The 25310-nt window shown below is 36.2% G+C and overlaps 1 protein-coding gene across 1 annotated transcript in view; it reads left to right on the top strand.

Moving 5' to 3' along the window:
- Positions 1-25310, top strand: part of NBEA (neurobeachin) — a 483658-nt gene that overhangs the window by 10304 nt on the left and 448044 nt on the right. Inside the window, exons 3-6 of the mRNA XM_040991525.1 lie at positions 3974-4093; positions 5248-5394; positions 11948-12145; positions 12731-12864. Coding sequence (XP_040847459.1) covers positions 3980-4093; positions 5248-5394; positions 11948-12145; positions 12731-12864 — 593 coding nt within the window. The 5' untranslated portion in view covers positions 3974-3979. The remainder of the gene's footprint in view (positions 1-3973; positions 4094-5247; positions 5395-11947; positions 12146-12730; positions 12865-25310) is intronic.

Raw genomic sequence — 25310 nt, 5'->3', positions numbered from 1 at the left:
GCTGGCCTAGATGAACTGGCTGTTGGGTGCCCCATATGCATCTGGGCATGCTGTCCATTGCACAGGCATCAACCATTGAGGAGACCCAGTCCTGATAGACACACTCCAAGATCAGACCAAATATTCTGTGATTTTTCCTGTGGTGGAAGTATGAGTCCAGCCATCTAGTGGGGGAGTCTTCCAAGAAACCTTGCCTGGGATAACCTCAGACCTGTAAGCTCTTGGATATGCCAGCCAGTGTGAGGTCTGGTTGAGTCCGAAAGTTAAATTAACCTATGCACAGACCAGTGAATGTAGTTGCCTACAGTTCTAGCCCCAGCCTGGATGCAACATCCTAGCCTAACCCAGCCTGCCACAAACCACAACCTCAGGCACACCAGCCAGTACTGCAGCCTAGATGAGGCAACTCCCTATTAGCTCCATGAGGGGCTTTTCCTTTCCTCTGTGTGTTGGCAGGTAAAACAGTCTGATCCAGCAGAATCTGCAACACATCCAGCTCTTGTACACCCATGTGTGCTGCAGCTTAACTTAGCCCTACCCACGTCCAGACCCAATACACACATATGTCAACTGGTGCTACTACCTTGTCAAGCCCAGCCTTGGCTGTCATGTTTACCAGCAGGAGCCACAGCCCAGCAATTCGGTATCCATGGTTCCCTTACAAGGCCTACTCCCAGCCCTTCATTTTGTGCTTTGCCAGGAAGTGCTTCTTCTAGCTTGAGATGACTTGCACCCAGTACTGGCCCTTGCCAATGAATGCTGCAGCAAAGCCTGGCTGTCCCACATTCACTGTGGCTCTTGAATGTGCCAGTGAATGCGGTGATTTAGTTTTGCTCTGCCTGCCTTCAACCCCAGCTCACGTGTAGGCTGAAGGATGTTGCAGCCCTGCCCCACCGTATATGCCCCGAGTCCCAGAGCTCATATTCAGCAGTTGGGGTTGTGGTCTAATGGAGTCCTCTTTCAGGTTTCCCTGAAATTCCCCTTTCAGGTTTTTTCCAGCCCCAGGTCTTGGTCATGCTCATGGGTGCCGTGATCCAGTCTGGCAAGGCCTGCTTTGTCAGTGGGTGGTACAGCTTGGCTCTGCCTGACTCTGCCCCTCCTGTCCTCAGTCCCATCTTACCCTAGGGTTTGCTGTGGCCTGGCTCAGCGTCGGCAGCCCCAATCTATTGTGCATATCTTCCAAAACAGTATAACTTTTTAACAAATTCATGGATTTTCAAAGTCAAACTTTTCTGGGTCATATTTATATTACTTTCGTTGTTTTTCTAGAGAATAATTCATGTTGAATTGTTACTTTAGTTACAATGCTACAATGCTTTGCTTTCTTTTTCCTCCTCCCCAATTTTTCCCCTCCGGTTCCTCTTCCTTTTTGTGTTTCTTCTCCTCCGTTACTTCTTCATTGTTCTTTCTTTTTTTAAGAATGGATTATTTTATACCTGAACTGCATAAGCTACGCTGTTTTGAAACATGTTTTAAAGCATTTCCTGCTTAAATTTTTCTGTGATTTGTTCTCTCACAAAGGCAAGATTCCTAAAGATGTTGCATAGGTCTGTTTCCATTCTGGTCTTGTTTTCTGCATTAAACCTGAGCATTAAGAGATGTATTTCATCAAGCCTCTTTGCTGTACCATAAGATTTTTCTGCTTATAGGGTCTGTTTGTTCCGCATTTAGATTTTCAACAATTCCTTTTTATTTTTCAAGCTTAGTTGTACATTTCATATTATGTTCTAATGAATTCTCTTTTGACAGCCTTTTTACTCCATTTCTCTTTTCTCTTGTGCTGCTGTGCCAGTCATTAAGTTCTTTTGCTCTTAAATCTGTGTCTTAGATATTTACTATTATGTTTTTCATCTTTGCTTCTCTACTGTCACATACCTGAGGGTGAATATGTTGTCTTTATGTGTCTGATGATTAAGCATGTAATTTTGTTCAATATGAGACATTGTCTGGTAATACTAATAAATCAATAAATATTATTAGTTAATTGATAACGTTTACACTAAGATATGCCACATACTCTACATCTAATATTTATCATAAAACTATTTCATTCATGACATCTTGTTTGTGTTAGTCATCTGTCCTGTTTAAAATTTAAAGTTCCCAAGAATTTTACTCCATAATATTTACCTAGATGGCAGTCTGATTGACTGTTTTCAAAAGTCCCTTAAGAATATACATGCATTTTATTTCTTATACATGTTAAGATCTGTAAGATTTTTCTCATAGAATTTTGAAGCTCAGTTTTTATGTCTTTTTGATAATTATATGTCATTTAAAAATTGAATATCTAATGAGTAAAAGTTTTCCTTTTCTGGTTTTATTTTTAGTTTTTAAACATTTTATTTGTGTACTTGAAAGATGGAGAGAGAGAGAGAGAGAGAGAGAGAGAAAACAAGTGTGCACGCGAGAGAGAATGAGATCTGCTACCTGTTGCTATTTCACTCTGACCATGGGTGCAGTAGCTAAGGCTGGACAAAGTCCTACCTAAGCCAGGAGCCAGGGACTTTGTATGCTTTCTGACATGGGTGGAAGGGGCCCAAATCCGTGGACCATCTGCTGCTGCTTTTGCAGGTGCATTAGCAGGGATCTAGATTTGAAGTGGAACAGCTAGATTCAAGCAGGACTCCCATATTGGATGTTGATGTTGCAAATAGCTGCTTAATATACTACACTACAATGTCAGGTACTTCTATTGGGATTTTAATCAGAATAGCAAATATGTTATCTTGAGACCAATAATTCAGTTAGCAATAAATTAAAGTTTACCTTGAAAGACGCAACTTGACAAAGGACAGGCATTTAATTGTCTGACCTGATCTTAGGGAACAAAGTTGTTTATTATTTTTCTTCCCTGCATTCTTCAGTGGATATTTTTATTTTCTACATAAAAATTAATGCTACTAAATTCTGTTCATAATTTTATGCATCTTGAAATACTTAGTATTTTATTGAGTAAGAATTATTATAATTTTATATTTTTCAAATGTATGTGATTTGTTGATAGAATGTTAATAAGCTTAAGTAATTTGTAGAACAGTGTATTTTACTTTGACTTTTTGGGGAGGCAGCAAACATCAAATTTTTGTTCCTTAATTAATGCAGTGAAATTTGTTCAAGCACCTATAAATGATTTTACCTGCATTTTTCTATGTTTTAGTAATATTTCTGTGGTCTCTGTTTTAGTATTTCAACTGTGAAAACGCAAAAAATTGGATCCACTGATTGTTATAAAACTTGAAAAATCTCATTAAAATTGACACATGAAATGCTTTGTTGTTGACACCAGTAAAAGTAGTATGGAAATTTTAAATGGGATCATTTATTTATTCCTACAAAATATTTATACATCCTGAAATAAAAATATTCTAGAATTTCTATGACAAATTCATGAAATAATTTGTGGATACGAAACTACCAAGATCTTAGTATATAAAGGTTAAAATGTTGTTTTTCTAGTTTTTTTCTTACTCATGCAATAGAAAGTAGAATCCTAGGTCCATCTTTATCAGTTTCTACTATTTCCTTTTTTTCCCCCCACTGTAATTTAATGATTTGTGATTTTCTGTTCTTTTACATTTGTTTCAGAATTATTGCTTTGACCCGATTGTAAATTTGGGGGGAATTAGGCCTTTGGTCTTTTGGGCTGGTCTTCAGCATCTGTAAAGCTTCAGTTAATGTAATGTAAATGTTGGTAGGAATCAACAGGGATATCTGTGCTTCCTCAATTTTGTACTGTAATACAGTTGAAGATTAATATCATAATGAAGGCCAAAGAGTTCTGGTCCTGTTTCCATTACAGTTTGTTCTTTTTTATCTGTAAAATGAAAAGGGGGCGAGGACTGGAAGAAATGAGTGTACAATCAATATCAATTGTCCTTCAACCATTTCATTAGAGTGTTCTGAATGTTACTGTTGTGTAGACACTAATATCTAAAACACATAATGATATTTTAAATTATTTTTATTTAAGTGGTATATGATCAGCATTGTCCATATTTACAATCGATGGAGGAACAGTGAAATTCGGTGTTATGTTAATGGACAGCTGGTATCCTATGGTGATATGGCTTGGCATGTTAACACAAATGATGTAAGTTTCAAAGAATTTTTTGATCTGCATTTTAATATGTCTAGAATGATGCATTACTATAAATTAATTAAATAATAATATAGTTGCGTAGAATTGTCTAAGTATTTTTTTAAAGGTGTATTTTTAGTATTTGTTTTAAAATTTAAATTTGGTATAATAAAATTGCCATCATAAATGACCACTACCACAAAGAATAAACTTACCAAAGTTGTCAGTATTTTAGGCCCCAAAACATCACAGCAGTATTTTTTCCAGAATCTTAACCACTACAAATACGTCTTATACTTTCTTGGGTATAGAAGAAAAGCCTTTGAATAAGTACTACACACAGTCATTGTTCTTAGTTGCTTGCTGATACATGCTATCATAAGAAAGGGAGAAATATTTAAGTTGTTAGTGTAGAGAAGGGAGAAAATAGATTGACTGGAGATGATTTTAGTTTAAAAGAACTGATGCAGGTTATCTGAATATTTGGGTTTTATGTTCTGTTCAGTGGAAACGTGACAGAGTTCAGGAAATAGCAAGGCAGTCAGTGTCTTTAGAACACGGGAAAGAAATATAATAAGGGGTGAGAAAATGAGTAATTTAGGGCCAAATTATATTGACCTCTTGTGCAGACATGAGCCAAGGATATCCCATCCTACCCATCATAAAAATCTTCAAAAGATTTTGAACAGAAGTGTGATACCTGCTTGTGTTTTCAAAACACATCAAAATGGCTGCATTATCAACAATGACTTAAGAGAAATGCAGTGGAAAAGTCACTTAGATGACTTCTTGTAATAATAACACAGTTAGTAGCTACCAGCATGTTAGCAATGGAGTCCAGGACCGAGTGGAAGTTTAGATAAAGGATATTTGGAAGTAAAACCTCACTCTTATCTCCGTTCTAACTTATAAGAGTCAAAGTTGTATTTTAATGCCAAAAGGATCTCAAACATCAGTAATATAAAGATGTTTCAGTGGAACTGGTTTTTCTTAGTAGCTTTCTTTTGAAAGAAAATTGACCTCCTAGTTTTGTCTGTGTTTTCTGAGGGCAGGGATTGGCTGTTGTCTTTTTATGTCTTAAGTTATTCATGACAGTGAATGCACATGTTTTTAAATATTTGGTCATTACAAATTAATAATTCTTCTTTGCAATTTGTTAAACACAGAGCTATGACAAGTGCTTTCTTGGATCTTCAGAAACTGCTGATGCGAATAGAGTCTTTTGCGGTCAGCTCGGTGCCGTTTATGTGTTCAGTGAAGCACTCAACCCAGCACAGATATTTGCAATTCATCAGTTAGGACCTGGATATAAGGTAGACATAGACATTCTATTAAATAGTCTGGAAAGTTTTACATGGCAGATGTGTTATGATGTAACATTTTTTCTTGGGTTGTTTGATGCATCTCTGTTTTTTCTAACGTTTGTGACTATGTTCCTTTTATTCCAAAATGTACTGTCTTTTTTCAACTATTTTTCCTTCATGAACTTTTTCTATTAGGAAAATATTTTGTAATGTTGTAGGTTTGCCTTTTGTTATCATCTCTGAAGTGGGAAATCTTAGAGAAACATACTATGTAATGTGGATTTCAAGTATCAAATTTTGAAGTATGGAGTAAAAATGAAATTCCTAGAGAAGAGATTAAATAACTTGGATAACATAGTTGCTACTATGTAAATCAGCAAAAGCAGTGAAATCCTATCTTTCACAACAAAGTGGATACTACTGGAAACCATTTTACTTAGTGAAATATCCCAGTCCCAGGTGGATAAGCATGTTTTTTCTCCGATATGAAGAAATTTAAAAAGTGAATAGGTGAAACAGACAGCTTGTGATTTAATCGTTGGTTTTTGCCCTTGTTTATACTCCTGGGGATCTGTGGTCTGTCCACATTTTATTTGCTGAATATTATGGTTAGTGGTGCCTGTGATTTCGGAGCAGATTGAAATCAGATTTTTGCAAAAATTGAAGAAAAGAAAAGGAAGGAAGGGTGGGGAATAGAGATGGAGAAAGGAAGGTGTGGTAATGTGCTTAGAATTATACCTATGAGATACATGAAGTTTGCCATCATATACTAATAAAATTAAAGAAAAAACAAAAGAAAAATTTGAGGTGAAATAATATATATGACTGAAATTATTCATTGGAGCTTTTTTGTTTGCTTTACCATTTATAATCAGTGAAGAAATGAGTACAGTAGTATTAATACTAATTTTGTAAAGCCCATTATGATTGATGATATTCTTCCTCTTGCTTAGGAAATAAGACCTCATTGAGTTAAGATTTAGCATTCACATTATGGACAATGCTTTTGGCTAGGGAAACACATATGTACTGCATTTAAATCATGCTGGGCATTGGATTCAAAACTGTTTGCTTCTGAGATATCTGTTTCCAGAGATTTGAATAATTGTAGCAGAGCTGTTTGTTTTATTTCAAAGCAATGACATTGCTTGCTGCTGTATTTTATGTGTTTCATTTTATTTGTTTTGCTGGTTCTTGTGTTGTGTTATTTCGCAGTACACCTGTTTGTGCTTTTGTTGGTCCTTTTGTTAAGTTTGAATCCTGGTTCTGCCTTATGGTGGTTTTGCATGGAAATATTTTTATTCAGATTTTTAATTCATATGCAACCTTTTTTCTATTTTACCTTTTTCAATAAAGTGTATTAAGTTTAATTTTTTAAGCAGTAAAAGAATGATGTTAAATCAAGCAGATCAAGCCTGTGCAGGTAAAAATTTTAAAAAACTCAAGAATTACAGACATTGAAATTCTAAGTCAGTATTGCTATTCTTAAATTTTAGAAGTGATGTCAGTTTCCTGACAGCAGAAAGAAAAAAAAAAAAGTAAAGCAGATGAACAGTTTAAATAATATTTGGATTCAGAAAGGTGCAAACGCTGTCCTTTACTGCTTTGCAAACATGATAATTTGTGATATGACTTGTTCCTTCCCAGAACCTGCTAGCAGATGCTGCAGCAAAGCCCAAGCAGCTTGCACCTTCTCTGGCTCACGCATGCACCAGTGGATATGGTCGTTTAGCCCAGCCTGACTCTCCCCCCAACCCAGATCACATGAAGGCCAATGGGTATTGTAGCGCTGCCTAGCCTGATCTGCTTCCAGCCCCAGTCCTCACGTTCACCGATGGGAGATGTAGTTCAGCTGGGGAGCCCCTCTGTATCCCCAACTGGGCTTATCCTCCATCCTTGGTCTTACGTGTACTAGTGGATGCTACAGCCAAGTCTTGCATGGCTCTCCTCTTCTTGGCATTTCCGGTGGGTTCTGCAGCCTGGCCCGGTATGGTGTGCCCCCAGTTCCAGCTCATGCTGGCAGGTGCTGCAACCTAATCCAGCCCAACCATTCCCCCAGTTCTAGCCCTAATGTGAACTGTCTGATACTGTGACCCAGCTTGCCCTGGATTGTGGCCCAGCTTGACCTGTCCTGCACCCTGTCCTGGTTCTCACATCTTCCAGTGGATGCTGTGAACTGGCCCAGCCTGGAACATCTCCAGGCCTGACCCACATGTATACCAGTGGGTACTGTAACCTGGCCTGCTATGGCCTGCTCCCAACCGGTTCTTGCGCTCACCTGCAGGGACGGTGTCCTAACAGAGGAATTCCTCAAACTCCTGTATCAGTTACCTCTCAGTAACAGATCTCACATACACAGGTAGGTTCTTGGCTAAGCATGGCTTTGCCTGCCACCTGTCCTGGTAGGAACAATGGTCTTGCCTGACTGGCTCACACCCATTTTGACTCTTAACGTTGGGTGCTACAGGCCAGCCCTGCCTATTCCAACCCCAGACCCAGCTTTGCATGGTTCAGTGAGGGCAGAGATCTAGCCTAGCCCATCCTACAGCCACCCTGCTCTTGTCAGCACCGGTGGGTACTGTAGCCTAGCTCAGTTTGGCACACCTCAGACCTAGTGCACATCATTGCTAAGGTATACTGCAGCCATGTTCAACCCAGCTCCCATTTCATATCTCATACTGGCCAGTGGGAAACACAGCCCATAATGTCTGTTCTCTTAGCTACCTGACCAGGATCGCTCCCAGCCACAGATCTTACATATGCTGGTGGTTGCTCCAACTCAGCCCAGCAGAATCTGTTTCCTATCTTGACCTTTACCATCAGGTGCTGCACTCTGCCCCAACTGTTGCTGGTGAGTGCTGAAACCTAGCACTGTCCAGTTATCTCCCATCCCTGGCTTTCATGCAAACCAATAGGTGTGATAGCTGGCATGGCCTGCACCCAATCCTGGCTCCCATCATGCAAGTGTGCTATGTTTGTGGGTCTGACCCTGCCCAGTCCACCCCCGCCAAAGTCCACCTCACCAACCACACACCTGTCGACAAGTGTAGCAGCACTTCCTGGCCTGAACAACACCCAGCCCTGAGTCATGATCATGTGTTCACCACTGGGAACGATGGCCCACACGGGGAGTTCTCCAAATTCCCTCACCTGGCCCATTCCTAGATCCTGATCTCATGCATGCCAATGGGTGCTAGCTCTTTTTCTGGTACAGTCTGCCCCCTATTCTCAGCCTTTGTGTTTGCCGGTGGATGTTGCAGCCTGGCCTGCTTTTGTATGTGGGTCTTGCAGCCTCAACCAGCCTGGCATATTTCTATCCCCAGTACCCATGAGTGTTGGTGAGTTTCATGGTCATGCCTAGTGCAGGCCATCACCACTTCCAGTCCTTGAGCAAACCAGCTAGCATAGCAGTCCCCCAGGGGTAAGCCATGATGCCCTACAGAATCTGCTTCCAGACCCTGTTCTGTTGTGAGCTGATTAGTGTCATGGCTCATCCTAACATGATCCACTCTCACCGCAACACTCACTGACAGGGACTGTGGTTGAGCCCTGCCATGCAGGTTCCCCAGCCATGACTTTCATGTTCTCCTGTAGGAAGTAGTTTATACCGACAGTGCCAGCTCAGGTCTTCCACATGGGCATGTGTATTGCTTTAACCCCCAGAGATCCTCCAGCTTCCCTCCTCTCAGCCCCCTTGTTACCTGCAAGTGAAGTAGCTTGGTTGGTGGAAGTCCTCCAGAAGTCACTGCTCATCTTCACGTTCTCCCTCAGCATTCCTCCCTCTCACACATTTCTAGACCCTCCTCCCAGAGCAGTCCACCCTGCCATTCCTGAAAATTTGCAGATTCCCAAGCCAAGTACTCCAGTGATGTCCCGTGTCAGGCTAGGGCCCTGCTTGCCTACTCAGGGCCCATACACATGTAGCTCCCAGACCCTGTCTGCTGGCATGCTTGCATCTGCCCCCAATATAACTAAAAAAAGTAGAATAGACAACTATGTTGTCACCTGGTATAGTTAACACAAATTTGACCTTAACCAGGCCCAGGATGCCTGCCAGGTAATAGGTGTTTTTCTACAATGCAACCTAGGCAGTTGTCTGTAGCTGGGGGAAATGAGTAAATTTTGAAACTTTGTGAAGCGAAGTAGTAATCAACATTTCATTTAATTGAGTGAAAAACAAGAGGTGTGGTCCCAATAGTACTATTTGTTTATTGATCTACCCTGTGTCTTAGCCTTCCCATTCCTGGAGATTTATGCAAAGGAAATAAATCAACATATGAAAGCATTATCAGTATTCCCTTGTTTTTAGCAGCTCAACCACAATAGGTAAGATATAGAATCAGCCAAGCTGTTCATCAAATGATGTTTTTTCAGAAATTGTGATTGCAGATGGTGGAATGCTATTCAGCCATGAAAAAGAAAGAAATCTTGTTTTGGCAACAAAATGTATGCAATTGGCGATCTTTATGCTTAATGAAATAAGTCAGACCCTGGAAGCAACTATCATGTTTTCCCTGATATGTGATACAAAAATGATACATGAGTAAAATTGACATTTTGAGATTTGTTTACTGTTTATAGCCCTTTTCTGTACTCTGAAGGAACATTGGTTTTTATACTCATTACTTGTAGAATTATTTACTCTGTGGAAGGTTGTGCTTGTGATTATTAAGTAATTAAAAAGTATGTCATTTAATAACTTAAAAACAAGAAAGCAAAGAGGCAAGAGGTAAAAATGGAGGGAGGGACAGTAGAATGGGCAGTGTCATTATGGTCTTAACATTTTATAAATGAAATTTGTTCTCATGTAAAAAATTAATCATGAAAACGAAAGTATAGTTTAATATCAAATTATCTTTCCACTTGAGGCGCAAAAAAAAGAAAATGTGATAAATATACATAGTGCAATATTATTTAATCATAAAAATAATGAAGTGTCTTTTGCAATTAAATGGATGAAATAGGATACCATTATAGTTAGTGAAATAAGTTAGGTACAGAAGATAAATATCATGTTTTAATTTGATGCTAATATATTGAGAACGAAAAAAATGAGTGAACTTGACATCTTGAGATTTGATTGTTGTTTATATCCTTTGTTTATATTGCTGAACAATGGTTTTTCAACGTTCTACTTGTTGAAATTCTTTTTAAGTGGACGATTAGGCTGTGGCTCTAAAGTCAGTTTAAAACGTAAATTGCAAAATTTAAAGGGAAACCAAAAAGGAAGAGAATGAAAGATGGATGAATTATAACAAGCATCATTAATGGGTTAAAATTCAAATTATGAAGTACATGAAATCTGTTTTCTTTATAAATTAGGAAAAAAGCTAAATATACCGGCATGTAAAGCGTATTACCTGTTATCTCAGATATACAAATTTTAATTATTCATATTGTTTTTCTTAAATGTATGATAATGAACAGTTGGCATTCAAGTTTGATTAGTCTATATAGACTAGTCCCAAACTACAAATGTTAACTAAATTTGAGGTAATATGTGAATTAAATTTAAAAATTATGTGATTATAAAATTCCAGATTTCGTATTTCTGTTAAATTATTATAAACTGATAATATTGTAGAAAGCTGATAAGTAGTAGGGGCCGCATTGACATAATGCAAATGTTGTCTAGTTTGATAAAATCATATTAACCCGCTCAATTTATATGTGTATCCTCTTGCCTCCCCAACATACTTGAGTTTACAAGTTTTAATTTAGCCTTATTGAAACATTAACTGTAGGGAAATCAGAGCCACATTAATCAAATGATTTATTAAACATCAAAAAGATAAGTAATATCAGAACTGGGATTATAGTTTAGTTGATTTCATTAGTCATCAAAAGATTAGAACTATGTTCTGGCTGCCTTCCAAGTTTTGTTTTTCATAATAATGGATTTTTTAATAATAATGGATTTTATAGCTGCCAGTTGAAAAGAATTATGATACTGAGAACATGAAGATTGCAAAGGTTGAATATTATTTATCAGTGTTTGATTCATATATGTGATGCTATTTTAATTGCTTCTAATAATATCTTTATAGCTAGTAAAACTTTCCTATAAATAATATGCTTTAATTAACTTAAGTTCTATACTGAACATGGATATTGTGATACTGTTGAGTAAGTACTAGTATTTGATATGTTTGATATGCATTTTAGTAAAAATAGAAATTTTTACATATGTACATTTTTCAGTCTCAAAGTTATTTTTGTATGGGGCTACTTAGTTTGCCATGTGCATTTGAAAGTGCTAGCATGAAAATTAAACTTATGCCATGTAAAATCATAATTATTTTTATATTTAAATGCAACTGGCTTTTAATTTTTGTAGTAGAATTATTCCTAAATAATAAAAATGCAAATGATAATATGAGTGTATTAATACCTTGATTAACAAGGTAAAACTAAATTTTCATAGAACTCAAATGAGTATAACAAAATATCACCCTTAACCCAGAAGGCACAAAAAGTGTTTTTTGCAAATTTAGTTTCTATGTTTTAAAAACATGCTTTAGGTTACCTTTAAAGAGTGTTTACTTTAGTTTCCTCTTTTCAGAGTACCTTCAAGTTTAAATCTGAGAGTGATATTCATTTGGCAGAACATCATAAACAGGTTCTGTATGATGGAAAACTTGCAAGTAGCATTGCATTTACATACAATGCCAAAGCCACTGATGCACAGCTCTGCCTGGAATCATCACCAAAGGAAAATGCTTCGATTTTTGTGCATTCTCCACATGCTCTAATGCTCCAGGTGGGTGAATCATAGCCTAGTTTTCACATTCTTTTCAACATTGAGAGTATTTTTATTTTGTGCTGAACATTGTTCATCTATGCATGTATAATTGCTTAGTGGGCATGGGTGTTTGGTTTTCCAGTTATTTAAATGGAGCTTTTGCTTTCTGCTTTTTGGGGGGCAGCATACTTTACTCTGGCCTTGTCTACTTAAAAGATATTAGAGATCCATTATATCACTTATCTTTGTATGTTTTTGTATCTTTTGAGTATTATACTTTGATTGGCTGAACAATTGTCAGATATGAAATTATACTAAACTTTACAAATGAATTACTCTGAGATTTAATCCATTAATTATATTTCATATCCTAGTGTAACTTTTGGTTTAGCTTTATATTTAATGTAGTCATGACTCAACTTAAAATTTCAAATTTGTAAGTGATTACCCAATATACCACAATTTTTCATTTTGTATATATATATCAAAATATAATCAGATGTTCTGAAACATAAACACTAAGTTTGGTATTTGGAACAAGGTAATTTTGATGAAACTTAGACTGTGGGAATTTAACAAACACCTTTGTTTTTCAAAATACAGGATGTGAAAGCTATAGTAACACATTCAATTCATAGTGCAATTCATTCAATTGGAGGGATACAAGTGCTTTTTCCACTTTTTGCGCAATTGGACAACCGACAGCTTAATGACAGTCAAGTGGAAACAACTGTCTGGTAAGTTTTGTTTGAATATACATTGGCTGATATTTTTGACACATTAAGATTTATAGATGAAATTCTCAAATCTGTGTAAATTAATTCTAATACTCGGATTTTATACTTGAAGTACTAAAAAATTCTTTTAAAACTATGGCAGGTAAACATTTACACAGAATAAGATAGATTCCTGATACTTAGATTATTTAAACTATAAGTGATTAATAACACACAACTTACCAGATGTTGCCTCAAGATTATAACATATTGTTGAAAAAAAATGTTGTTCATCCCCTTATACGTAACAAAGTCTCATGGGTTGGATTATCCATAAAACCTTCACAGTTCTAAGAAACATCACTAGAGTAAATGTTATTAAGAATAGTAATGGTTAATAAGATTACATAATTTGTACATGAAGGAGTGATACTTTATAAAATTATTATCAAAAGACTAGCATATTAATTGACACCAGTTTCTCTCTCTAGGTGCTGTTTTGATATTTATTTGACATATCCATGTTCATGTAAAAATGAAGTATCCCTTAATGAGTTTAATTTCATGTATATTTTTGATAGTTTCCCTTAACGTTGCTGATATATACCTATTCATTAAGCTTGCTAACTGTAATGTATTAAAATAACATATGTAAGAAGTTAAAAATGAATTTTATCAGCAATTTTTACTTTTCATTATAAATTATAGGGATGAACATTAATTTTTACTCTAAATGTTATAGAGGAATGCTCATTAGTCTGTGTACAATTTATCAGATCCTTCGTAGTCATCTGATTTGGGATTAATAAAAAGAAATTCATGAATCTATGAGAAAAATTTAAAATTTCATGAAATATAATATATTATTTTATCACTTGCCTTATTAGAGTGTTTCTAATTTTATTCCTGTATTGGGATTGTTATGCAGATTATTAACTTCAGCAAAAATGTGGCTTTTGCGGTGACAGTGTTCAGTTTCAATCTACAGGTCATGATATGTATCTATATATGTATATTCATGTAAACATCATTATAGTGTTAAGTAAAGTTGGAGTTTTGAAAGTATAATGCTGTGTAGTGAAAAGGAATCTTGAGCTCATGCCTTCACTATCAAATCTTAAATAAATTCATTTAGAGGCAGATGAGCATAGTGTAAAATCAAATTTTACATTCTCGTTCTCCAAGTTGAAAATGTTTTCCTCTTTATCACTTAAGCAAATCAACAGAAATTAAGGTCACTAATTTAAAACTGAGTAAATGCTTTGAAAAGAATTAGAGAAAAGATGTATAATTTAATATGAAATGAGAGTATTTAATTTTTAAAAGTCTAAATGGATTTTGTTGCTCCCTGAAGTGAATATAAGAAGCTTTACAGTTTGAATTGTTAAAAATTATTACAATGATTCATTGCATCATGAATATGTATTATACAGTGTTAGTATTAAGGTCTTATTTAACAGTTTATCGAATCCATTCATCCAAGACATGGTTGCTTTTCATTATCTGTCTTCAAAACTCATTTTAGTACTTATACTATATTTTGGTCTTTAAACTCTCTTTGTTTTATTGTGTTGATAAGCGTATGAGAGGTTAGCATACAAATTTTCATTTTTACTTATTTTTTAAATATTATTCATCCTGATTTTTTCCTTTGAAAGTATTTCCAACTTTTTTAGTTATGTATATTTTGCTCTCTATTTACAATCAATAGAAGATTGACAACGAAGACATTATTGTTATCTTTTACAATAATAACCCATACCCAATTCTAAGCTACCCTGTGATTCATTACGTTCTGCTTTGAATTCTTACTACTTTTTTATTTGTTTCAAAGCTTTGATGTCTGAGGTTTGTTTTACCTTTTTGTTGGCATTGTTTGTATCAGTAATACAGTGTTTTGTTATTGAAAGTTTTGAAGCAGATCATGGTAGAAAGGTATGTACATCAGTGATACAGTATGTCAGATCTATTAAAGGGAATTTCTTCCTTTGTCTGAAAAATTGATCCTTATCAATGCAAAGAGTGATACATTTTTCAGTTTAATAGCCATATTATTATTCATTTTCTTTAATGGGTTGGCCCAATTTATAACTTAAAGTCAATATTAAGTTATTCTAGAAAAAGGAAAATAAATTTGAAGTTTTTAATGCTTGCAGACCAAATTCAGGATACTATCATTTTGGGTATCTATTTGCATAATGAGTACATGATAAAATTTGCTTACTTTTATATTAGTTTTTATAGAAATTGTGTTAGCTTTAAAGCTACTTCTCCACCTTTATGTTTCAAACACTTTAACCTACATGTACCTTCCTCTAATAAGTAGTGTATTTTTAAGAAACTTCTTACTATTTCAGTGTAGTCCTTATTGGGAGTACCATTTACACTATATCATTAGCTTAGAGAAGTGAGTAATAAGGTGCATATTACTGTGCTTAGAATACCTCTCTTAATATAATTTTCAATAGAAAATTATTTTAAAAATGAAATAGGGTTTATATTTTGAATTTCAGGTGTCATGAAAATCAGTGTGTAATTGTTTATGCATTTTTAAGATATAATGGCTTACAGCTGAAGAATTTATTAGTTTAGTTGTGAAAATCAGTACCAAGTCAGAGCATGACTTCTCTAGTGAATTTTTGAGCTTATTATCTCCTTAGTCTGCAGGAATCACTCATCTGCTGATTTTTATTTTATGATGTGGTTAGCTTTTATCATAATTCAAAAAGTGCAATAGAAGTAGTATAGGGAAATATGGGATTTAGTTGAGTAGCAATACTATTTATATATTATTGTCATCAACATGGGTACGGTATATTTGGTGTGATCTGATTTTGAATAATTTAAGCCAGTGTGTAGTTTTATTTGTGATTTCATCTTGTTTATCATTTCTTGATAATGTGCAATAATCCTCGACCATTGTTCAATGCTAGGCATGAAGTATTAATAATTTCTTGAGAATATTCTTTTATGATGATTAATATTTTAATTGATATTAATTTAGTCTAATGAATCTTGGTGGAAGTAATTGAGCAAATTACTCTTTACTTGCCTTGGATATGAATTAAAGTGAACAAATTATGTGATTTGATTTAAGAATCAAGATTCTACTCCTTTCAGAGAAATGGCTCAACAAATTAAATATAAACTAAGTTTTCATCTGAATTGTTTGATCTTAAAACCTGATGACAACTAACATTTCCTGCATACATTGGAAGAACATGAAATTAAATCCTTTAAGGAATACAAAAAGAAAAACACTTTTCCTAATACATGACTTTGAAAGTGTTCAAGTTTGTATCTAAAAATTTTAAGTATGCCAAGAGAGTAGTTCCTTTGAAGTAAAGCAGTAGCATGAGGAAGTGCCCTTTTGAGTTAAGACTGTCTTCTATCTCTACTTTCTGATATTATGTGATGATGGGTCAGTCTGTGGATGTGAAGTGTTCCTACATGGTTTTCATTGAGTAGTAACTATGTGCTAGCCACAGTTTTAATGATCATGTTTAAAACTTCTATCATTTAATCATATTCTGTTGATGAAGAAATTAATTGAAAATATTGCTTGAGAACAGCAGATATTACCAAGTGGCAGAACTAGAGTTGTAATCCTGAAATCCTGCCTTCACATTTTTCCATATTCTAAACTGTAGAAGGGCAACTGTGAAAGTCATTTTTGCCAGTTGATCTTAATGTCAAATTTATCTTATAATATTAATTTTAAAAAAGATAGTCCATATAAAATTTCTTATCATAGCAGTTGGAATGCACTTGACATTTAAAGAATTCTCTTCTACAGTCTTTGGGGAAGCTAGCTAGTCTACTCGTATGGTTAATTTTTTTATTATTAAAATTTATTTTTAGTGTAACTTTAAATTGTGGTAATTTATATATATGTGTGTATGTAAATTGGTACATATATACCAATTTATGTACATATATGCATATGTACACGTGTGTATGTACACACCAATACATATGCACATATGTACATGTATATTATATATATACACACATATACTCTATATATACACACACACCAATTTAATAGTTGTAACATATTATTCTAAATATACAATATATTTCTTGGAAAATAATGCTTTTTTATTATCGTAAAAAAAGTTTGTATGGATTACAAAATCAAGAAATTTGGAGCTTATCACTTTGAGGGTCATGTTCATACCATAAATATTTGTGGTTTACTAATTTGTTAGGCGAACTTAAGTTACAACTCATCTCTTTTCTTGAAAAGATCTTGTTAAGCAAGTTTAGTTTTGTAATTTACTTGGATTTTTCAAGTTATCTTAATAATTATGAATAGCATTTGGCAAATGTAACCATCTGGAAAACTGAAGTAGTTCAGTGTCTAGTTGGAGTTCAGTGGACACTCAGAAGTGTCGTAAAAATCCTTTGAATGTATTTGTTATTCCTGGGTTTTGGTTCAGGAAAAAGTACCTATTATCAAATGTTAAAATGTCATTGCTTAGATTAGAAATAATGTGATTGCTTTTCCTCTACAAAATAATGAAAATCAGTACCTGTTTGTACTTTTTCCCCCCATTTTTGTGAATATATAATTATTTACTTGTTTTTCAAAATGTTTAAAATACTTTTACTGGGCCATACATTATCCAGTTATATTTTGTTTATATTGCTTAATATTAATATCTACTTATTTGCATTTTAAAACTAAATTTATATTAAAAATTTTGACATGAAGCATAGATTATATAATGTAGATAATATATATACATATATACATAGACTTTGAGCTTTCTTTGTAGTAGAACATAGATGTTAGAGGAGAAAACTGAATAATTTGTTTAATAAAGTTAAATAAATAGTTATTAAATTCATTATTTAAATTAAACTTTTAGAAGATTTATTTTAAATTTTTTTATTAGAAAGTCAGATATCCAAAGAGGAGGAGAGACAGAAAGGCAGATCCTTGTCCTTTGATTCACTCCCCAAGTGGCTCCAATGGCCAGAGCTGAGCCAGTCGGAACCCAGGAGCCTGATAGAATTATGATTCCTTATGAAGAACTATACTATTGTAACAAAATAGGAAAATTCTGACTTGGGGAGGGGGTGGGAATTTCCATTGTAGGCTACAGCTTCTGCTGATAAATATGAGAACTGGGGGCTGAGGTGGGCTGGCTCAGGGGGTGAGCTGGCTAGGCTGGATCTGGACAGGCTTTATCATCAACTGGCACAGGTGGCAAGCAGGACAGCTTGTGACCTGTGCCTGGCTAAGCTACTTACCAGTTCACATGAGGGCCAAGGATAGGGGTAGTTTGGGCAGGGCTACACCTGTCTGGCAAGAGTTGGGACTGGGAGTGCTCCAGGCCAGGTCAAACTGCAGCATCCACTGACATGGTGCCAAGACTGGGCATGGAGTATGTCGGGCTGGGCTAAAGTAGCAGTCACATGTGAGGCAGAAGTGCTCCTGATAGGGAAACTAAAAGGATTTCTTGCTATGGTGAAGTTCCTACTGGTTCCCAGCCCCAGCTCTGTGGGTGATCCGGGCTGAACATGGTTGCAGCATTTCTTGGCCTGCGTGTGGGTTGATTCAGAAATGAACCACACTGGGTTAGGTCCCAGCACCTGCTGCCACTCGCAGGAATCAGAGTGGGTGAAAGATGGGCTGTGCTAGGTTGTAGCATCTACTAGTGCACATGAGAACAGGTTCTAGAGTTTGGTTAGGTAGGTTTGGGCTATAGCACCTGCCTGTGAGACTTGGAATGGGTATGTCCTATCAGACAGTCCCACAGTACTTTCCTTTCCAGTGGATGCATTGGAAATGGGCTATGTGGGGCTGGCTAAGCAGCCACCAGCACAAACAAGATGCAGGGCTGGGAACTGATCTGATAGGACAACTTGGGGAACTCTTATTAAGCTGCAGCTCACCTGGTGAGCACAGGAGACTAGGAGAGCCCAGGCCAGGCTAGGATATAGTACTCTTCAGCATACATGTGGACTGGGCTGGACCAGTTGCCACCACCTGCTGGCAGGTGGGAGAGCCAGGACAGGGTTTGGGTCAGGCCTGGTTGAGGCAAACACCTGTCATTTCATGTGAGGGCTGGGTCTCGGGACTGGCTGGGCTGGGCTAATTTGCAGCATCCGCCAGCATAAGCTGGGACTCGGGGCAAGCTGAGAAAACAAAGCTGTAGCACTCAGAAATATACCAAAACGAGATGAGCATCCACTGGCAAGTGCCAGGACTGGATGCAAGTCAAGTTAGACTGGACGCAGTACCCCCTAGCAAGCACAAAATAAAGGAGTGGGAGTAGGTATGGTAGGGGAGCTGTGGGCATCCCCCTGCTGGGATGTGGCTTCCTTTGGTGAGCATGAGAGCCAGGTCTGTGGGTTGGCTGGGCTTGACAAGGTAGTAGCACCAGTTGACATGTGTGTGTATTGGGTCTGGACGTGGGTAGGGCTAAGTTAAGCTGCAGCACACATGGGTGTACAAGAGCTGGATGGGTTGTGGGCTCTGCTGCCTCAAACTGTGTACCTGTTAACATGCACAGGAAAGGAAAAGCCCTCATAGGGCTAATAGGGAGTTGCCCCGACTAGGCTGCAGTTCCGGCAGGTGTGCTCAGCCAGACCTCACACTGGCTGGCATATCCAAGAGCTTACAGGTCTGAGGTTATCCCAGGCAAGGTTTCTTGGGAGACTCCCCCACTAGATGGCTGGACTCATACTTCCACCACAGGAAAAATCACAGAATATTTGGTCTGATCTTGGAGTGTGTCTATCAGGACTGGGTCTTCTCAATGGTTGATGCCTGTGCAATGGACAGCATGCCCAGATGCATATGGGGCACCCAACAGCCAGTTCATCTAGGCCAGCAGGGGACATCAAGTGCCTTTTCAGAGGATGGAAAGCAGAAGAGGTTGGACACACTTTTTTTTTTTTGCCAAGCTTTGCAGCAAGTGTGTGAGTGTACAGATGTCCTAAGGTGGACTTTGTCAACCATTGAACCTTGGAAATATATTCTCAACCTTGGAGTGGCAACATCAGCAGTGTCAGAACTATCAAAATCACTCAAGGACACTCTCAGAGCAATTTTTTTTCTTTTGATGACATCAAGTGACCATTCCCTCATCCCCAGGTGCAGATATAATTTGATAGTAAGGGGTGACCTCCTTCCCACCTTCTATCTGCATATAGAGGAGATAATAATAGAATTAGAAACTTTGTGCTACCCTCCTTCCTCCATATCTTGACCTTCCCTCCCTAATCAGTGGCCCATATGAACTTATAACATTTTCGACTATGTAAACAATGTTAAATATAACATAAAATTAAAAATTTTAAAAGGCTTTATGATGCTGAATGTAGTTCATCAAATGGGTTCAAATGTTTCTCACTGTCTGCTGTTGTACCTGTCTTACTGGTTGCCTGTTTCGAAGGAGATACATTCAGATTATTTTCTTGAGAGTGTTTAGTGGCTTATTTCTGTATTGGAAACAGCTAACTTTTCTCTCTTGTGTCTCAACTGTCAGATTTGTTATGGTAGCTGAAATGGGGAAGATCTCTTCCTTGAACACTTGTAGGCACATAGTAATAGATTCAACATTTAGAAGGATCACTGTTTAGAATCACTTTGATTCTGTGTCTTGACTATGATCTCATTTATCTGATGGGAAAAGAAAGTTGAGGCCTTCACTGACAGAAGATAATAGCCATATCTCTGTATTTAAACCTGTAATTTCTGCATATTATTTTTAAAGCAGCTCAATGTGAAACTGGAGATTACATCATTGGAAAACTCACTGGAGGAGGACATTTTTCTTGTTAAAGAGCTTTTGTCATATGTTACCATGCGGAAGGTAGAGATGACTCAGAGCAGTTTGGTTATTTTGTATGTCTCTCTTACAACTCAGTAAGCGTGACTCAGAGCTGTTGGTGTATTTGGTATGTGTCTCTTAAAATTCAGGAAGTCATGTATACCAGTTTGTATTTCTATAATGTAATTAAAGAACTGTTAACTGGATTTTGTTAAAAGGAGTTCTAGTAGACTGTTGTTAATATTCGGGAAACTGAGATTGTCTTTGCCTACAATGTCACGATACAGTTAAGTAACAGAATGATGGACTTATGACTGCTTTTGAAGTACTATACTATTTTAATAATATAGGGGAGATCAGTTGGGGAAGAGGAATTGGGGCGGGTGTAAGGGGAAATCTCTGAGCCTATGGAATTTTCTCATAAAATAAGGTAAGTTTTATGTATAAAAACTTTTAACAGTATTTGTTTATTGTGAAATGAATATATATGTCAAGTAAAATGTACACGTTTGTATTTGGCACCAGATATTTTCATAGTTGGATTTGGAACACAGTATTTGGTATCTTAGTTTTTATATCGTTGAATAGGACATGATATAATTAATTTCAGTGAAATTTTGATGAAAGTCCAATAGACTGCAGATCCTGGTTATCCAAATTTGATGTTAGTGTTCCTTCAAATGCTAAAGAATTTGATGGCACAAATTTAATTTATGGCTTAAAACACTGAATGGGATATATATATATACCATTCAATGTTCAACTGCCTTTTGGGTGTATGGTTGTGAGATGTAAAAGTAAATATATTGTGCTTAGTTCTTAATAAATTTCTTGGGGGAGTGGTATTTTTATCTGGTGGTCATTATATCTCATGAAACTTATGGTTGTTTGTCTAATTAGAATGTGGTTTTGTACAGGCCCTAGTATATTGTATCCTAATTTCAGTTCAGCATTTTCTGTGACATTTGTGGAGAAAACATTTTTTAATTTGATCAGCTTTAGCCACTTTAAAAGTTGCCTGTATTACGTAGACAAGGTAGATTTAATTTGGGTGAGAAAAAAATTTGTTGACTTTTTTGAATAGATAGACTTAATCATCTTCAGCATATGCAAACATAAGTTTAAATATCCTTCGTTGAAATAAATTAAATTTGAAATTTATTAATGGTCTTCAGTAAGATGGATGAGTTTGGTTTAAAGTTTGCCTTCATGGTATATATTGCATATATTGTAGAAATGATGAATTGTTGGAGAAAAATGAAGGAAAAAATCTGAGTAATTCAGTGATATTTATTCCCTTGCATTAAAGTTTCATTCTTTTGTAGCACCATATATGTATGAATGGGAAAAGGTATTTTAGGTCAACCAATAATAATTTGTGAATTATCCAAATGAGTTTTGTTTTTAAGGATATTTTAAAAAATATGTTCAGAAAAATATTTCCTCTAGGGTCTGGAGTGATAGCCTAATGGCTGCATCCTCACCTTACAACTGCTGGGATCTCTTATGGGTGTTCGTGTTCTGGCTGCCCCACTTTCCATCCAGCTCCCTGCTTGTAGTCTGGGAAAAAAGTGGAGGACAGCCCAAAGTTGTGGGAGAGCCCAGGGGAGCCTTTGGAATCCAGGCTTTGAATCTGCTTGGCTCTTGCCATTGAGGCCACTTGGGGAGTGAATGAGCAGAGCGAGCATCTTTCTCTTTGTCTCTCCTCTCTGTGGTTCTGTCTATTCAATAATAAATAAATAAATCTCAAAAAAATATTTCCTCTAAATATAGTGCCTTGCTGACATAATGAAACCACACGTTGCACTGCCTGAAAAGACAATTCAAGTTAAAATTGAATTTAGAATGGGAACTGACTACTGCATTAGCTGAAGCCCGAGTCACAGCATCTTCAAATGGCTTTTGGTGTGCAGCACAATTCCTAACAGTCACAGCAGAATGAGGTTGTAAATTAACTCATAGTATCAGATCATATCAGTAAGATTTTTCTATGAATAAATGCGAGAAATTCTGGTTTCCAGGATTGTGTGAATCATGAACAACTTCAGTGTTTTGTAGAGTTGTGGTATCCATAAACATTCCAGTTCCAAAGTAGACATTTAGGAGAATCAAGGATTTATACTCCGTAGGGTATCAGCTGCAGATCTTGAGAAAGTATTCACAGGGGAATGAAACTTGGTTGCTTCGTATGGGAATAAATGATGTAACAAGAGAATCATATATCTTTATTCAATATACTTAAAAATGGAAGTAGAATGTTTATGAAATAGTTTGATAGACTATCTGAAGGTGAAAATTAAAGACGAAAGTGGGATGTTTATGAAAGTGCTTTGGTTTTATCAATTGCTCAGGTTTATTAGCAGAAACTTTATAGAAAAAGTTGATATGGGGATACTGGATAATGTGACCCAGGTATTAGTAAGGCATAATATTTTAGGGGTTTTTTTTGAGGGGATGTTGAAGCTGCACCTAGTTGTAATATAGAGGTTAAAAAAGGAAGGAAAAAGAAACAAATCCAGTAGGATGTCTTTTCATTGCAGCCAGTGCTACTAAATGCAGACAGAAGTAAATAAGTTTCTAGGAAACTGAGAACGAAAGTGTTATGATCAACTGTGCAAAGTTTGTTTACATGAATCTACCTTAGTATATTCTAAATAATTTATTATTCTCAATGGAAAATAAAATTAACCAGTTTAATAATATCAACAAAGACTGTTGACTGATTTTGTTTACCACAGGGCTTTCTGTTTCAGTGGTGATAGCCTGCCAGTTGTTATGGGTGTTGACTTATGTGAACAGTGCACCCAATTTCCACATCCAAGAATAGTGTGATTTATTCATAATCATTGTAAAATGATTTGGACTGGGGACATCAAATGTGTAGCTTTACTTAGAAAAACACTGAGTAAGAACTCATCGGATTTATTTCCAGGGTGTTCTGAGCCACAGTTACTAAAGCATTTCACATGAAAAATAAAAATATTAAATATTGCATTGTTAAGGGTGGAATGGTAGAATAAAATATTGAAAAAAAGAATTTACGTCTTTTTTAAAATCCAGATATTTTACTATAAGCTATATTATATAAATTAACTCTAAAGTCTTAATGAAGTTCCACAATAAGTAACAGGTACAGTTAACTCAGATTTGGGATATTGGGTCACACAATTATGTATCAGAGTATCCAGTATTCATTACAGAAGAAAAAGAGAGAAACTAGACAGTTATGCATGTAGTTTTCATTATTGTTGCCCATAAAGGACTTCCGTTCTCATCTCTGTTGATTTAGTCACAACACTAATACTAAGGGATCTGGGAAATGTAGTTACACAAGAAAATAGGATATGACATAGTAATTATCAGTAACTCTGGTTGTTTCTGGAATGCTTGGTTTCTTTGCTGGTAAAATTAGTTGGTTGTGGTAGGTCTTCATCTGATCTGTAATTGCCATAAAAGGGTATTGAAGAATGTTTTGGATGTTGTAGAATAATAGAGTTATTCCTGGTTTTTTACTTGTTGATTATTATCTTTAACGGCAAACTAAGCCAATGATTATAGAGTTATGTAATGGCAAGAATTGAATGATGGAGGGAAGAATTGGGGGAAGAAGAGGAGTAAATAGTGAAATATGGTTGTCTTCCTAGAACTTTTCATATGAAACAGGTGATAACTGTTCTCTTTATAGTAATAAAAGAGTAAAGAGAAACAGTTGCTCTGCTGAAAAAAAGGACTGATTCTAACTGGTTGTATTCCATCCTCTACTATCTTGGCATATTGAATGTATGTGATTACCATGCTGATTAAAGATGTGAGGACTGAAAAGGAATTTGGATCACATTGGATTCTCTCTCTCTCTCTCTCTCTTTTTCTCAAGAGAGATATAAAAGGGTGTGCATGGAACTATGGCATTCCATGTCGTGCAGTTACTCTCCTGGTTGCTCTACTTCTAACCCTGTTCTGTGCTTAAGGTCTGAGAAAGCAGTGGAGGATAACCTAGTCCTTGGGCCCATGCACCAATGTTCAAGGCCAGGCAGAAGCTAGCTCCTAGCTCTTGATCAGCTAGCTCTGGCCATTGCAGCCCTTTTGGGAGTGAACCAACAGATGGAAGATCTCTCTCTCTGGATGGAAGTAGGGTTGCCAGGATATGAATTGGTGCCTATATGGGATCCTGGTATATGCAAGGCGAGGACTTTAGCCTCTAGGCTGCCCTGCCAGGTCCTAAGTCTAAATTTTAAGCATAAAACGGAAATTAGAGGAAACATAGGAAGACACCTTAATAAACTTGGCAAAGCCATCATAGATAATATACCACATGCATGTGGAAGGAGAAACAAAAAGATCTTTGTTTTGTTTCTTCAAATTTAAATGGATCTACTGTGCAAAAGATGCAGTGAAGACTTGGGCAGTATGAGAAGATATAGTTAAAATCATTATGTGATAGTACTATTCCAAGTGAATGGCCAGGATTAAATATATATATGTATATATGTATCCATATCTATATCTGAAGATTTTCAGTGTACAGTTAACTGAAATTGTGAAAATAAAATCTTAGATAAGGGAGAGTTGTTATTCCCAGAAAGTTAAACTGAAAGAAAAAATATGTGTATGAACCAATTATTATCATTTAAAAATATAATTAAAATAACAGAAAAGTTCTGAATGTTTATATGCAAGTAT

The sequence above is a fragment of the Ochotona curzoniae genome, unplaced genomic scaffold (assembly GCF_017591425.1).
Source record: "Ochotona curzoniae isolate NIBS_2020 unplaced genomic scaffold, NIBS_Ocur_1.0 contig_64, whole genome shotgun sequence".
NCBI lineage: Eukaryota > Metazoa > Chordata > Mammalia > Lagomorpha > Ochotonidae > Ochotona > Ochotona curzoniae.
The sequence above is the reverse complement of the archived record's forward strand: the minus strand, read 5'-3'. Positions and strand labels throughout refer to the sequence as shown.